Source organism: Cetorhinus maximus, chromosome 21 (genome assembly GCF_964194155.1).
Source record: "Cetorhinus maximus chromosome 21, sCetMax3.hap1.1, whole genome shotgun sequence".
Taxonomy (NCBI): Eukaryota; Metazoa; Chordata; class Chondrichthyes; order Lamniformes; family Cetorhinidae; genus Cetorhinus; species Cetorhinus maximus.
Genome location: NC_135899.1, coordinates 60,167,820 through 60,180,458, shown reverse-complemented (window position 1 = coordinate 60,180,458; position 12,639 = coordinate 60,167,820). Strand labels below are relative to the sequence as shown.

Sequence of the window (12,639 nt, the reverse complement as noted above, 5' to 3'; positions counted from 1 at the left end):
GAGGTTAGACTGACTGGCCTGTAATTTCCTGGAGCAGAATCTTCATCCTGTCGGGTGGGCTGGTCGGGAGCGGGTGCGGAGCTGATCGCCGCCCGTGATCGGCTGCACGCTGCCATTTTATGTGGGCGGGCCAATTAAGGCCTGCCCAGTGTGACGCACGCTCGGTAATGCTCAGCGCTACTTGTGCAGGCGGGGGGGAGGAGGGAGAGCCGGGGCCTGTGCTCTTTCGCGCATGATCGCGAAAGAGTGCAGAAATCTCCCTGAGGCACGGAGCTGCCTCAGGGAAATTAACTTCACATAGAAAGTTTAAAATACAGACAGATTAAAATTATTTAGGCATGTCCCCTCATGAGCTGGGACATGTTTATGAAATTTGTGAAAAATGTTTATTAATTTAAAACCTTCATGAAACCTCATCCCGCCCGTGGACGAGGTTTCATGAAAAACGCGAAGGCCGCTTGGGTTGGGCTCTTCACCTGCCGCCAACCTTAAGGTTGGACGGGCAGCCCTGTCAATTATTTAAATTATTCTCCTAATGGCCTTAACAGGCCTTTGAGAGTTCGGCGGGTTTGTGCCCGCCGAAAGGAAGATCAGAATGACGCGCAGTGACGTCGGGACACACATCCGATGTCACCACGTTTAACGTGTTGGCGTGCAGGGTCTGCCCCTGCATGCCGAAGAGAAAATTCTGCCCCTGGTCTTTCCCTTCCTCCCTTTTTTAATAATGGGACAACATTAGCAGTCCTCCAGTCCTCTGGCTCCTCAGCTATGGCAAGAGGGGATTTGAAAATTTCTGCCATGGCCCCTGATATCTCCTCCCTTGCCTCCCTCAACAGCCTGAGATACATCTCATTCGGGCCTGTGGATTTATCCACTTTTAAGGCTGCTAAACCCACTAGTACCTCCTCTCTCTCCATGTTAATTTACTCTAATATTTCACAGTCCTCGACAATGATGTCTATACTTGCATCGTCCTTTTCCATTGTCAAGACCAATGCAAAGTATTCATTGAGGACTGCACCCACATCTTTCGGGTCCACACACAGATGACCTCTACGGTCTTTAATTGGCCCTATTCTTTCTCTAGTAATTCTCTTGGTCTTCATATATTTTAAAAACCCTTTGGGTTTTCCTTTATTGTACCCACCAATGCTTTCTCTCTTGCACTCTCCTAGCTTTCCTAATTTCCTTTTTAAGTTCCCCTCTGCACTTTTTAGACTCCTCTAAGGGCTCTGCTGTATTGAGCCCTTGCCATAAGCTTCTCTTTTTTCCTTAATCCTAACCTTTATGTCCCTTGACATCCAGGGTTCTCCAGACTTGGTCCCCCACTTTGTCTTTACAGGAACATATTTGCCCTGTACTCTCACTGTTTCCTCCTTGAATGCCTCCCACTGCTCTGACACAGTTTTATCTGCAAGTAGCTGCTCCCAGTCCACTTGGGCCAAATCACATCTCACCTTAGTAAAATTAGCCTTTCCCCAATTTAAAACTTTTATTCCCAGCCCAACCTTATCCTTTTTCATAACTATCCTAAATCTAACTGAGTTATGGTCACTATCTCTAAAATGCTCCCCTGCCGACACGCCTTCCATCTGCCCAGGCTCATTTCCGAATATTAGGTCCAGAACTGCCCTCCCTTGTTGGCCTTTCTACGTACTGGCTAAAAGGTTCTCCTGGATGCAACTTAAGAATTTTGCTCCCTCCCTACCTTGCACACTAAAACTATCCCAGTTAATATTTGGGTAGTTAAAATCCCCTACTATTACTGCCTTATTATTCTTACACTTCTTTGATTACGTATTTGATCCTCTATCGCTCTCTGATTGTTTGGGGGCCTATAGATACATACCCAACAGTGTATTTACCCCTTTTGTGTTATTTACTTCTACCCATATGGCCTCCTTTGATGATCCTTCCAAGATATCATCCCTCCTCACTGCTATGATTGATTCCTTGATCAATACTGCAAACCCCCCTCCTCTTCTATCCCCCTCTCTATCCTGTCTGAATACCCTAGAACCAGGAATGTTGAGCTGCAAATCCTGCCCTTCTTTTAGCCAAGTCTCAGTCATAGCTATGACATCATACTCCCACATGCCTATCTGTGCCCTCAGCTCGTCTGTCTTATTCCTCAGGCTTCTTGCATTAAAATATATTCCAGTTAGCCTTGCTAAACTCACTTCTTTCTTATCTAGCCTATGTTCCCTCTGCCTTTTAGACTCATTTACTAGCGTTTTAACTTCCAATTCCATCTCCTTTTCTCTCCCCTCTGAACTACCTTTGAGGATCTCATCACCCTGCCAATTTAGTCTAAATCCACCCCAACAGCATTAGCAAACCTCCCCGCGAGGATGTTGGTTCCGTTCCTGTTCAGATGTAACCCGTCCAACTTGTACAGGTCCCACCTCCCCCAGAAACGGACCCAATGCCCCAGGAATCTAAAGCCCTCCCTCCTGCAACATCTCTCCAGCCACACATTCATCTGCTCTATCCTTCTGTTCCTATACTCACTACTGCGTGGCACTGGGAGTAATCCGGATATTACTACCTTTGAAGTCCGGCTTTTCAATTTCCTACCTAACTCTCTAAAGTCTGCAGGACCTCATTTCTCTTTCTTCCTATATCATTGGTCCCAACATGGACCATGGCCTCAGGCTGTTCACCCTCCCCCTTCAGAATGCCCTGCAGCCGCTCCATGACATGCCTGACCCTGGAGTGGGGGAGGCAACATTCCATCCTGGAGTCACCTCTTCAGCCGCAGAAGCGCCTGTCTACTCCCCTCACTAACAAATTCTCTACCACTATTGCCCTTCCACACTTCTTCCTCCCCCCGAGCAGCTGGACCATCCACAGTGCCATGACCTTGGCTCTGGTTGGCCTCCACAAAGGAACCGTCACTCTCACCACTTTCCAAGGCCAAAAAATGGTTTGCGAGTGAGACGCACTTGGGGGATTCTCTCACTACCTGCCTCCGTCTCCCTTCGTCTGTCTGGCGGTCACCCATTTCCTCACTGCTTGCACTTCCTTGAGCTGCGGGTGAAACATGCCATCCACAAACTTCTCAGCCTTTAGAATGCACCGTAGTGCCCCCAGCTGCCACTCGAGCTCCAAAACCCAGAGCCCAAGTTGATCCAGTCGGAGGCACCTCCTGCACACATGGTCATCCAGACCGCCAGGAGTATCTAGGATTTCCCACTTAGCACATGATGTGCAAATCACAGGACTGAGATCCCCAGACACATCTTAACTAAACAGAATATGAACCCTTGCTTTTATTTTACCCTTACTCCTACTTGAGTATAGACTAGATTTTCTAGATAGACTAGATCCTCTAGCTGCTGCTTCCTGCCTGTCCCAGGGTCCTCCTCTCGCACTCTTACTGTTTTAACCTCTCCCGAAATCTTGCTGTTTTCACCTGTCTCTCCCGAAGTCTTCTGTTTTAATCTCTCTCTCCCGAAGTCTCTCTGTTCTAATCTCTCTCTCCCAAAGTCTCGCTGTTTTAACCTCGCTCTCCCCGCATCACTTCATTTTATTCTGTAGTTTGCTGAACTGTCTCTGTTTCTTTTCCTGGTGTCAACATCTTATTTCGGGGCTAACTGTATGAATGTTACTCCTAGGATGAGTAGCAGAGTTGAAGGCTTAACACAGAGTGGAGACAGCCTGCCTAACTCCTAATGGGCGGAAAAAAAAAAAAATTGATGGTTCACCTGACGTCGTACTTCATCACTTGGCTACTGTTGACACACAAGTGTCAACTTCCAGTGGCAGCCTCTGAAACCACGGCACCCCTGAGCTTGAGATCATGCCATAAAGACAAGGTAAAAACATTTCCCCTTTCGCGCCAAATAAGAACACACTTGATATGCCGTGCACAAAGCAAATATTTAAAGGTTTTATACTCGATAAACAAAGCTGTTGCAATTACATAATTCAGTCAGGTGCTGTTCCCCGAAGACAGGAGAGAACAAAAGGAAGAAGTTTGAGCATGTAGTTTAACACTAAAAGAAAAACTTAAATTTATATGGCATCTTTCATGAACTCTGGATATCCCAAATCAGTTTACAGCTAATGAAGTACTAAGTGGAGTTGATGTTGTAATGTAAGGAACATGGCAGTAAATTAGGCACAGGGAGCTCCCTACAAATTATAGGAATATCACCTGATCCATGTAACATATGTTGGGTGTAATGTTATCCTATTGAGTCATATCCCATTGAATTTTTCTTCCCACTTGGCCAGATTTCAGCTGGGTTAGAAGGGAAAGGGCAAACATTATTTAAACATTAACAGTATGCATTAAATTGCAGAAAATAGGAGATTTTTGGTAGTAATGAAATGAAAAATTAACAGCAGTTAGGCATGCAAAGTGCAAAGACCAAGGGAATGAGAATTTATCATCCTTCCACTGCACTCCCATTGAAAATCTGGCAGGAGTACAGCAGACGACTGGAAATTAGACTGAGGCCCGTTTCCATGGGGCTTTATTCAGGATGGAGGCTCAAACAGTCCCAAACAAGGTCTCTCATGATCATTAACAGGTGGTCAGCAGGAAGGGGCTCCCAGGCTGATTGTTTCGGCAGCCCTGGCCTGGTAATCTGCTGACAGGCCTATATGCTCAGTGATACTATCAGTGCCAGCCTGCCGATAGGTAGAAGAGCATCCCCTCCCAGGCTCTAAACCTGGCATGTGGCCCAAACACTTTGGAGATTTTGGAAGTGTTGAACAAAGGGAGCTGATAAGCTATAATAATGATGTCACCAGGAGGAATTAACATGTTACCCCACCCCCCAACACCCCTTCCATCTCCAGAGCTGACAACCTCCCCTACAATTTGTATCCTCCTGATACTGAGAGTAAGAGCTACTGCCTCTGACATGCCTATGTTTTGTAATATCATTAGAATGTGTCAAATTACTTCTGCCTTCCCTTCCCCAGACCAGTGTTGAAAACCCATCTCCTCACGAGTTTCTGGAAACCACTGACAAGATTTTAAGGCACTGGTTTTATCCTCTGAATTAAAACAAATGAACAATGTTGAAACTAGACCATGTTTGTTTACCATGAGAAAAACACCCTGTCACCCAATTTTCAAATGTCAAGTAATGGTTCAATATACTGTGCAAAAACTTTGAACAGCAAGAGCATTTACGAATGAAGAAGTTAATGTTGTTTGAGGCAGAGGACTCAAGGTAAGTACAGTGCACAGAAGTAATATGATGCCTGAATTAAAGAACAGACAAGCAAATTCCTATTAAAAATACTCTAATGGGTCATTTGGATCAAAGGGCACAGAAAATCATAAAATAATGGCTCAATTTCCTCTGCATACATCTCAGAGACATTTTTATGATCACAAGCTAAAAATTGTGACTGAGCTATACAAGTAGAAAATATATTGATTTTTCAATTCAGTTCTTAATGGCTTTGGTTCATAACAAAGGGTTGCCCACAATTTTGCATAAACCAGAATGAATATGAAGCCTTATTCAGAAGAACCACAAAGTAGAAGCATTGTAATGCTACAGTAGAGAGTGCTGTTCTGAAGTTGTGGTTAAAGTATGTTATTTGGTTCGGGTAAAGCAAGCTTTTCTTTGTATCTAACCCACGGAGTATGTGGCTCAGTGGGAGTACTCTTGCTTCTGAAAGGTCATGGCGCATAATTTCAGTTGACACTCTGGTGCAATACAAAACTAAGGAAGCCTCCGCTGCTCTGTTGAACATGCTATCTTTTGGATGCGACTTTAAACCAAGGACCCTTCTACCCTCAGTTCAATATTCCACGGCACCATTCAAAAAAGAGCAGTGGAGTTCTCCTGGCCAATAATTAGTCCTCAATCAGCACCACCTCAATCACCAAAACACGCTTTCTGGTCATTTACCTAATTGCTGTTTGTAGGACCTTGCTGTGTTCAAATTGGCTGCTGTATTTCTGACGTTGCAACAATGGCTACACTTCAAAAGCACCTCATTAGCTGGAAAGTGCTTTAAGGCATCCTGAGGTCATGTAAGTTCTTTCTTTCTGTACCTGACCTGTGTGTGAGTGCAGCTGGTGCCAGAATTGTTCCGAGTGCCAGGATCTCTCATATTGATTAACGTAAAAATTCACCAGAATTAATTTTAGTTATAATAAAGGCAACATTTTCTTTGTTAGGTTCTGTCATATATTTACAGTGTTATTTTAAATTAGTTGAAGGTTTTTGATACTACCAGTCAGCGTGGTTCTGTGTGCATGGATATACTTACGAAAGCACTGTGGAATCTCTCCAGCCCAGGTCCCATTCCCCTCGCAGGTAAGCACAGCAGGTAATGACAGCTGGTATCCCTCAGTACAGGTGTAGCTGATGCTGGCTCCCCAGCTGAAGTCTGTTCCCACTACAATTCCATTGAGGATTCTAGAAGGAGGTCGACATGTGATCGCTGCAAAAGAGCAGTACTCATGAGAAACTCCAACCGCTTCAGTAACATGACATTTGCACTCTAGCATTCAACCATTAGCAGTTCAACATTAGTTAAGGTGAGAACCTAATGCCATAGTAATTAAGTGCTGCCTTACAAGGGATGCTGTCTTTTGCATAAGACTCCGCCCTAGCACCAAAGAGGGAACTCATACCCTTAAAACAGAACTCAACAGGGAATTGAACAAGGATTTGAAAATAAAGCATATCAAGGGATGCGAGAAAAGGCAGAAATAAAATGGGATTAGAGAAGATAACTTCAGTTGAGAAATTGGCATGAACCTAACAACCTTCTTCAATGTTAGAATTTCTAACATTCAATGATTCTAATTGTGACTTCTAAACCCTGGAATCATCTCAATCACTTGTCTCTGAGTTCTCTTTAATGTATCCATTTCCTTTTCAAATCAAGTTTTCTTAAATTACGTATAGTCAGGTGTGGATTTACCAGTTATTTACAGAACATTAGCTAACTTGACTTATTGCGATGTGCCTTTGAGGACCATCATTAGCCCTGTTCAGAACAAGTTCACATTAAGTGGATGCTTGCAATGGAGTCACTAGTCACACCCAAACCATTTTACTTTTTGAATTTTGCATACCAAGATACACTAAAATGCACCTCTAACTATCTGCTTACTCGGTCAGAACCTGTTTAAATATTGTCAATCACCCTTAATATCATTACCTTGCCGCTCAGCATAGGTCTCATTAGAAATTTTTTTTGATGTTTCCATTCACATAATTTCATTGTAAATAGCACGGGGACCCAAAACAGATCCCTGCAGAACATTACCAGCCAACAGAAAACTCTCTTGATCCCTCTCCACAAATAGTCAGAGGGTAAGGAAAATTCACATCTGGAAATGCCAAGGTAGTCACTGAATAGAGGCACCTGGACAGTTTATTTCCAGTGAAACAGCTTCATAAATACAGCGAATAGGCTAAAGGCTCTGCAAGGAGCACAACAGATGCTGATCATAAAACTGCCAAGGGCAAAATTATTTGATGCAGCATTCACTGATGAAATGAATATATTAAAATGCAAATTTCATTTGTCTGCAGCACAGGCTCAATAATTAAAAAATACAAAATAGTTCAACGCAATTTTGATAGCCAAAAAGCCAATTTTAAAAGTTATCAATCAGTTGGATCCCATTTGCTGGCTGATTCCATTCCGATAACAAAAATACAATCAAACAATAGACGCCTGCTCCCATTTCACGGGCCTGAATCTTACTTGTGTGGGAACGTGATGGGCAGGATCGGAAGCAGATGTGAAGTCCGCTCCCGCCCTATGTTGGCTTCCGACAGCAATTTCAAGCTGGCTGACCAATTAGTTCTGCCGAAGGGTCATGAAGACTCGAAACGTTAACTGATTTCTTCTCCACCGATGCTGCCAGACCTGCTGAGTTTTTCCAGGTAATTCTGTTTTTGACCAATTAACTGCTGTGCCAGTGTGAAACACGCTCAGCAGTGGGGGTGAGTGGGGGAAGGGCGGGCGCTGAGACAAATGAGGGTGTGGGTGGGCGGTATCATATGAGCACCCTGAAGGCTGACAACTGCTATGAAGATGCCTCAGTGAGCTGCAGAATTGTTGGAGGGATACCAGCACACAAAAAATGCCCCAAAACTATCTATAATGACACAGCGGACAACTGACAGCAATACTCATGACTCATCAAACCGCAAACATATTCGGGCCTTTTATCCCGCCCTGGATTGAGAATGGTGAAAAACCGTGAACGCTGCCCGGCTGGTTGGCCTGTGCGCCAAACGTAAAAGCGCACGGGCCACATAAAATTTGGGACAATTGTATGTTTAATAGGCTTAATTGCTCTTTCAACTGTCAGCGGGCGTGCTTCCGACTCCCCCGCATGCCTGCTGACCATAATATTGCACGAATGCATCATGGCATCAGGACGCACGCCCGAAGTCCTCTCGTGCGATTTCACGTGAGTTCGGGTCGGGCGCGCGCCTAGTCAAGTTGTGTAAAATTATGGCCATGGTGTTGCTCTTCAAGAACAACAATAACAACTTGGATTTAAATAGTGCTTTTAATGTAGTAAAAGATCTCAAGACCTGTCATAGGAGCATTATCAAACAAAATTTAACACCAAACCATGCAAAGGGCAGGATTTTACATTGGTCGGGCAGGAGCGGCAGGTGGGCCAGGGAGCGGCTGGGAAATAGTCCGCCACCCGCGATCAGCCCCCAACCACGATTTCACGCTGGCTGGCCAATTAACGGCCAGCCAGTGTGAAACGCATACTGAGGAGCTCAGCAATGCTGGGGTGTTGTGGGGTTGGGGGGGCGGGGGGGGAGGGGGAGGTGGGAGACGTGCTGGAGCGCGAGCACAAAAGTCTGCACATGCGCAAGGGAGCGTGCACTGAAAGCTCCCTGAGGGCACAGAGTTGCCTCAGGGAGCTGAAGAATTGTGGAAACAAAAATAAAGACTTTAAATGTGAGAGAAACGTGTCCCCACATGTGACTCAGTCACATGAACAGGGACATTTTAAAAATGATGTGTAGAAATTTTTATTTTTTTAAAAATTACTGCTGGAAACCTCATCCTGGCCGTGGATGAGATTTCATAAAAAAAAACCAAAGACCGCCTGACTGATTCGCCCGCCTGCCAACTGTAAGGTTGGACGGGCAGTGAAAAATAGCTGCCAACTAGTTGATCAAGGACCTTAATAGGCCTCTTAATGGTCGGCGGGCGCGCTGCTGACTCTTACGCACGCCCGCCGACCGAAATATTGCGTGATGAAGTTGGGACGCTCGATTGACGTCATCGCAAGCTATTTTACGCCCGATTGTGTCAGGCACATGCCTGCCCGTGGGATGTAAAATCCTGCCCAAAGAGATATCGGGACTGCTGGCCAAAAACTGGGTCAAAGAGCTCGATTTTAAGCGACATCCTAAAAGGTGGAGAGAGGGGTAATGAGGTGGAAAGGTTTAGGGAGGGAATCCCAAAAACTAGGACCTTGGTGGCTGAAAGCACCAATGATGGAGATTAAAATCGGAGAAAGATGCGAGGGGCCAGAATTGGAGTAGCATCGAAATTGCAGACGGTTGTATAGTCGGACCAAGTTACAGAGATTGGCGGGGGGGGGCGCCAGGCCATGGTAGGATTTGAAAACAAGGATGAGAATTTTAAAACTGACGTGATGCCAGACCGGGAGACAATGTAGGTCAGTGAGCACAGTGGGGATGGATGATGAGCCTTATTGCTGCAAGTTAGAACATGGGTAGCAGAGTTTTGAATAGGGTTAAGATGGGAGGCTGGCCAGAGGTGTATTGAAATAGCAAAGTCTGTAAGTAACAAATGCATCGATGAGTGTTTCAACAGTGGAATAGCTGAGGCAGGATGAATCTAATGATGTTACCGGGGCGGAAGTCAGCTATCTTGGTGCTGCAGTGGATATGTGGTCAGAAACTAATTTCTCTTCCATCCTCTCCCATGTGCACTTCTCTCCTCTGCATTCGCCCCCAACCCCCGCGCCCACCCCGCCGCCTACTCCCTCATTCAGGCTGGTTGTGTCAGCTTCCTTGCTCCCTCATCTGACTTCTTCCTCCCACCAGACTAGGTTGCCAATCTTTAACTCCTCTTCCTTGCAATTCATGCTGGCAATTTTCAAGGAAGATTTTCCTGGGTCTGTGTTCAAGCACAACAGATCATCTGAGTACAGCAAACTAAGGTAAAATTAGGCTGGTTGGAATACACATCTGTAAAGGGACCCATCAATTTTCCTCCATTAACTTACAGGCCCTCGGAAGTTGCTAGGCAATCTGGTTTTGACTTGCTTGATTTTTACCGAGACAATTAAGTACACCTTTGGCAGACTCAGGAAGATTTCTCCTTATCTCTCAAGTTGCCTTATTCATCCACCGACGCTGTATTTTCCCCACCAGTTCATGCTGCCATTCGTCTTCACTCACTATCCCCCATTCCTCCAAGTTTAGACTGTCAACTTTCTTCAACTACTTTGCCCAATTCAAACTGGCACCTTCTTCCCTGGTTCTCTCCTTATCTCTACCTGATAACAGTGGGCCGGGCGATGGCACTACTTATATTGTTTGTAAGGTCTCTGAGATCAACAGCTCTGGGACGATGAGGGACTGATTTTTATCCATAAACACAGGTAGTAAATTATTTCCAAAAGAATGATTCTCTATGAAGACATGCATCCACAATGCATGTGACAGATTGGGACCATTTACTTAAGGCTATTTCAATTTTTGCAGTCTCTGTCCAAGTTAGCTTCACCTCTCTTCTATTTTTACTTAGTTCTGTTGAAGAGTCATACGGACTCGAAACGTTGACTGTGTTCCTCTCCGCAGATGCTGCCAGACCTGCTGAGTTTTTCCAAGTATTTTTGTTTTTGTTTTGGATTTCCAGCATCCGCAGTTTTTTGCTTTTATTTAAGAGAAGCTTATGTTGGACCTGTCTGTTAATGTTTTTTTTTAAGCTTGATTGTATAATTGATGGAAGTTCAAGTCAGTCTCTATTGTGGATATATTAAAGGGAAATATATTTGAAACAGTAAACAAGTAAAAGGGAAGAGAATGGTCCCCATAAAATAGGTGAATGCCAGAGCCACAGTTTGTGTCAGCAGTGATGTTACATTGCTTATCTAGGTGCATGTTTGAATATTAATGCAGGTAATGACAACCAATTTGCCCAAATAATTGATGATAATTGCTTGTTTTCACTGCTCAAATTTGGCCAATTTTCATTTTACCATGGGCTGAATAATCCGGGGGAGTGGGGCAGATGGCTCATTGCCCCCCCCCCCCCCCCCCCAGCAAGTAAAGTCAGCGATGAGCTGGCCCACTCCCTGTCAGCCTACCCTACCGCCATAACATGCTGCGGGCAGGATAAACAAGGGCCAAGTGGGACTTTGGACCCTCACTGGGGAGGAAGTCTCGCCCTTGGGAGTTGCTGGCCAATCTGATTGGCTGGCACCTCCATCAGTTTCAGCAGCGCCAAGATCGTGTTAGCAGGCACTGCCAGGACTGCAACAGGGAACAAGGAGCAAGAGCAATGGATCCCTGGAAACATGTAAGTCCGGGAACTTGATCGGGAGGGGTTTGGGCAGGTTAGGAAGAGGGTGGGGCAGAGTGGTGCATTTAAGGCTGCAGGCCAGTAGGAAGAGAGGGGAGGCCACCTACTAATCTGAAAAGGGCAGTCCCAAAGATAGAACCACTCCTTCCTTCCTGCCCTTTGAAGAATCTATTTTTAAAAAATCAGAATGCCCCCTCTTGCCTGCTGACATACAGCAAATGTTTTATGTCATGGTCAGCGAATTATCAGGGTCACTTAGCTTGGTAACAAGCCTAATTAACACTTGATTACCTATTTAAATATGGCGCATTGTGGGGGTGAGCTTGGGGACGGGTGGGAAGGCAGTGCGGTAGGCACCCACCCTATTTTACGTGACCCCCGCACCCCACATTTTACCTGAGCAAGCCAACTATCCCCCTGCCTCCACCGAGCTGCCCAATCAATTCAGGAGAATGGGTAGGATGACAAAAAGGAAGTATTTCTAATTAAAGGGACTATAGAATGGATAAGAAAAGCTCACTCGCACTTGGATTTTTGACACTGTAGCAACCACAGGAATGGAGAGGAGACTTGGGAAGGCTGCTTCCTGGGTCTCTCACTCATATCTGGAGGTTGTCCTGCAGGATCTGAGGGGCTGCAGTGAGGTGAGTTCTCCCAAAGGCAGGAGGAAGAGGACAACTGCTCCAACCAAGTAGTAACGGATGGAAGTGGCCGAGGAAGTCAACAGCAGAATTGTGCTCCCTTCAACCTGGAGACAGAGGCATGACAGGTAAGTATCGTAACATTTTCTGGTGCCATGTTGCACACTGTGACGTACCCAGCATTCTCCTGCACAGCATTCCTCAGGTCAACCTACCTTGCCGCTCCAATCACCCCTATCTCTAAAAACTTCACATCCCAATCATCCATGGCCTGTAGCCTTTTCAAACCCATGCCTCGTAGTAAACCTCCACAATGGTGTCCTTCCTTCTTCTTCACAGAAACCAATGAAAACACTTACACCTCTATGCTATCTCTCCTTACATGACATGAGTGCATGTAGCTTATTGAGGGACAGAGACCCAGGGGTTGGGGACAGGGCTGGTAGTGGCCATCCAGTGGCAGGCACCCTGGTCA

General features: G+C 45.5%; 1 protein-coding gene across 1 annotated transcript in view; it reads right to left on the bottom strand.

Annotated features, from left to right (window-relative positions):
* csmd2 (CUB and Sushi multiple domains 2) overlaps positions 1-12,639 on the bottom strand; it is a 1,856,113-nt gene that overhangs the window by 68,621 nt on the left and 1,774,853 nt on the right. Inside the window, exon 62 of the mRNA XM_078566065.1 lies at positions 6,244-6,417. Within this exon, the coding sequence (XP_078422191.1) occupies positions 6,244-6,417 (174 nt within the window). The remainder of the gene's footprint in view (positions 1-6,243; positions 6,418-12,639) is intronic.